This window comes from Triticum aestivum, chromosome 5D (assembly GCF_018294505.1).
Source record: "Triticum aestivum cultivar Chinese Spring chromosome 5D, IWGSC CS RefSeq v2.1, whole genome shotgun sequence".
Taxonomy (NCBI): Eukaryota; Viridiplantae; Streptophyta; class Magnoliopsida; order Poales; family Poaceae; genus Triticum; species Triticum aestivum.
In genome coordinates this window covers 248,207,619-248,210,920 of record NC_057808.1, presented here as the reverse complement: position 1 = coordinate 248,210,920, position 3,302 = coordinate 248,207,619, and the positions used below count along the sequence as shown (strand labels likewise).

Genomic DNA, 3,302 nt, shown 5'->3' with positions numbered 1-3,302 from the left:
TGTCGTTTATATTTTTTGTCTTAGTTCTTTCTTTTTTGTAGTTCTTTCTGTTTCTTGTTGCTGCATTATATATTTGTGGGAGCTTAGATGTGATATCCTTAAGAAACAGCACTCCCTCCGTTCCTAAATATAAGTCTTTCTAGAGATTCCAACAAGTGACAACATACGGAGCAAAATGAATGGATCTACACTATAAAATATGTCTACATACATCCGTATGTTGTTGTCTATTTGAAATGTCTAAAAAGACACGAAGTAGATGTGAATTAGACAAACTGTTTTGCCAAATGAGCACAGCCAAAAGAAGGTAGTCACTGTAAAGGTAGACAAGCTGCAAAATGCAACAAGTAATTTAGCAAGATTAGAGCAGAAGACTGGCATTTAAGAGCGTGGCACATCTCCCATCGTTTTATTTCAAATCCCAAACACAGCGCAGCATAGTACCCTACAAATCCCACTGCAAAAATCCCTGAAAACCACATCCAGTGGTTGGCTTATCTGTCCACTACTTGACATATCACACCTACATCCTCCATTGCCCGTAGTCGTCGTGTCCTTCAAGCTGCCTCCTCAAGCAGCATCTGATCGAAGTGCCACACTCCTGCATTTCATCCAAACAATGTAAGAAACCGGGGAAACCCAGACGATAGAATGATGCAACAGTGTCCAGCAAAATACTGACCGTGGCCTTTGCCGACTCTTCTCAGCTGCGACACATACTCAGAGATCTTCTTGATGGCGTCAACCTTTCACATAAATTTGAGATGTTTCTACTTAGTAAAGCACACAATAAACATATCTGACTAGCAAATGTCGTATGCTACATGTCTCGTTCTGTATTAACCAGAGAGTATGGAGGTTTACCTGCTCCTGAAGGAATTCACTCTCAACAAAGTCGGTCAGCTGAGGATCATTGCACCTTGTAGCTACCTGTTAATTTGGGGCACCTCGTTTTAGATTCTGCATCTCGGCATTGCATATCCCTTTCACAATAATTCAGCTGTAAGTAAGCATGGAAGAGCGAGCAACTTACACTGTGCAGGTTGTGCAGTTTCTCATTCACCAGCTTTTCAAGAGCTAGAGCCAATTCCATTGCTGACATTACGAGAGAGGCACAAGTTAAAACATAGGGTATCAGATGTTGCTTTGCTAGCAAACGTATAACCATCAAAACTTGTGTATCACAGGGTTCAAAAAAAAAAGTCAGGGAAACTATAATAATAATTTCAAAAATCTTAGCTACTTTGTGTTACAAATAATCAAAAGGCCATCAAATAGCTGTGAGTGTAGCGAGAACAGCACGCAGCTGATACCCATCTGGACATACCCATCTGAACAATATTGAGAGATCTGACCTCTCCTCAACAAGGCCATTAATTTATCCTCCCCTAAAAAAATGATGCAAATCCTAACTCATACAACCAGATTCACCCTAAGGTTTACTTAACTTTTGCAACAACATCGAGTTTTTGTATGTGTTCCTGATCTGGCAACGCATCCGAACCACTCCAGACAACTCAAGTTTCAAATGAACAACCAGACACTCGTTATCACACAATAAGCACATCACATGCATTCCCCATGTAATGTAACGCACTGTAATAAAATGCAAAGATGTCCAGAATAACTGTATAAGGAAGGCAACTTACCATACAGGGCATCGCCTTTCTCAGGATGGTCGAACTCTGTTAAGGGTGTGACGATTGACTGGAGCCTCACCCTCCCTCCACGTTTGTTCTGGTCGACACAAGAATACACGAAGCATGAATATATGCAGCACGGGGCAACGATCTGGACCAATCAAAGCTAGCAATTAGAGAGGTAGAGAAATCGATACCTGGTACTCCATGAGCTTCTCGGCGTGTCCTCTCTCCTCATCGCTTGACTCCTTGAAGAACCTGCAAGAACAACGGCGCATCAGAACACTGTACTGGTAGATTTTTAACGAATCCACCGGGCCAGATTTGGTGGTGTGGTGAGTGGGGACTTACTTGGCAAATCCCTTGAGAGCAACGTTGTCGCGGTCGAAGTATGCAAAGAGGGAGTGATACGCGTACGAGGCATTGTACTCCACACTGCAATGGCAGTTTTAAAGATTAAATCGACAGTCCCATCCATTTCGTATTGAAATCATAGCGGAAACAGAGTCTCTTTTGTGGCAGTTTAAAACGGTTTCACGATCCGTACACAGAAATAGTGCTTCTGCATGATTCGTCAGAGAAACACGCACCGGAGAAGAAGAAGAATTCATTTTATTTCTACCAAGCGGAGCAACACTCACTTGATCTGCTCGTTGAGGGCGGCCTCGCACTCGTCGACGAACTTGTGCCTGGCGAGCGACTGGTCCTTGCCCTGCGGCACGAGCGAGAGCTCCCCCTTGAGCTCCTCGAACGGCTGGAACATCACACCGCTGAGCACCTCCTTCCCCTTCGCCGCGGCCCTGCAGCAGACCGCCGACCCTGCCGCAGACGGCAGGGCCCCCGGCAACCTCACCGAACCGGCGGTGAGCCCCGCCCCGGAGAGCTGGCCAACCGCTGCGGCGGCGGCGGTGGCCGGAGACGGCGCAACCCTAGGCAACATCTCGAACCCGAACGGCGGCGGCGCGCTTGCTATTCCGGAAATTGTGGGAGCGGGATTTGGTTTGTGCGGTGGAAGGTGGGAGAGGTGAAGGTGGGAGAGGTGGAGGTGGGGATAGATATAGGCGCGTGGTGCCCGCGGATCCGCGGCACGTGGACGGCGGAGATGGGCTGGGAGGGGCGGGGGCGCGTGGGGTGCGCGTGGCGGGCGAACGCACGGGCGGGGATATTTTGGGCTGTGTGGTGGTGGTGGAGCCCGGTGGCAGCGGAGGTGGAGCGAGTTCTGCCGGTCGTGTAGGGAGGAGAACGAGCATCTGGTTTCGTCTTCTCTTTTGTGCAACATGTATTATTGGGATTTATTTCATGTTTTTGGACGTGCATTTACATTTCTTTATGGACAAGATTATCTGCTATGATTCTTATATAGGTGGAAGTAATGTATTTAACTTCATCTTTTGCTACTTTCGGCACAAGCTATATGCTAAGTCATTAGTGTACAGTCGCAAAAAGAGAGAGTCATTGGCGTATGTTTACGGATCCGGCTTGCCTGCTCCCTCCCCATGCTCCCATCCGTGCTTCCACCTCATCCTACGGCTGTCTTTTTTCTCTTTTCCCTTCTAATCTAATCACCCCCCCTGATTTTAAGGAGATGGGGCCGGGCCTTATTTTGTTCCAATCAAATCAAGTCACGTACGCGGGAGCACGGATGGGAGCATGGAAAAGGAG

At 47.3% G+C, this 3,302-nt stretch overlaps 1 protein-coding gene across 1 annotated transcript; it reads right to left on the bottom strand.

Annotated features, from left to right (window-relative positions):
- Positions 1–380: 380 nt before the first annotated feature.
- On the bottom strand, positions 381–2,680 carry LOC100270662 (ferritin-1, chloroplastic). The gene is made up of 8 exons (XM_044540503.1): positions 2,282–2,680; positions 1,992–2,075; positions 1,838–1,898; positions 1,650–1,737; positions 1,034–1,095; positions 865–930; positions 683–746; positions 381–601 (listed from the first exon to the last, which is right to left on the bottom strand). Exons 1-8 carry the CDS (start codon positions 2,578–2,580, stop codon positions 558–560), a joined length of 768 nt encoding a protein of 255 aa, XP_044396438.1. The 5' UTR covers positions 2,581–2,680; the 3' UTR covers positions 381–557.
- Positions 2,681–3,302: the final 622 nt, after the last annotated feature.

Coding starts and splice junctions, on each gene's coding strand:
- LOC100270662 (XM_044540503.1), bottom strand. CDS start 2,580: ATGTTGCCTAGGGTTGCGCCGTCTCCGGCCACCGCCGCCGCCGCAGCG. Junction 2,076..2,281: donor GCCCTCAACGAGCAGATCAA/GTGAGTGTTGCT, acceptor CTGCCATTGCAG/TGTGGAGTACAATGCCTCGT. Junction 931..1,033: donor AACTGCACAACCTGCACAGT/GTAAGTTGCTCG, acceptor CCAAATTAACAG/GTAGCTACAAGGTGCAATGA.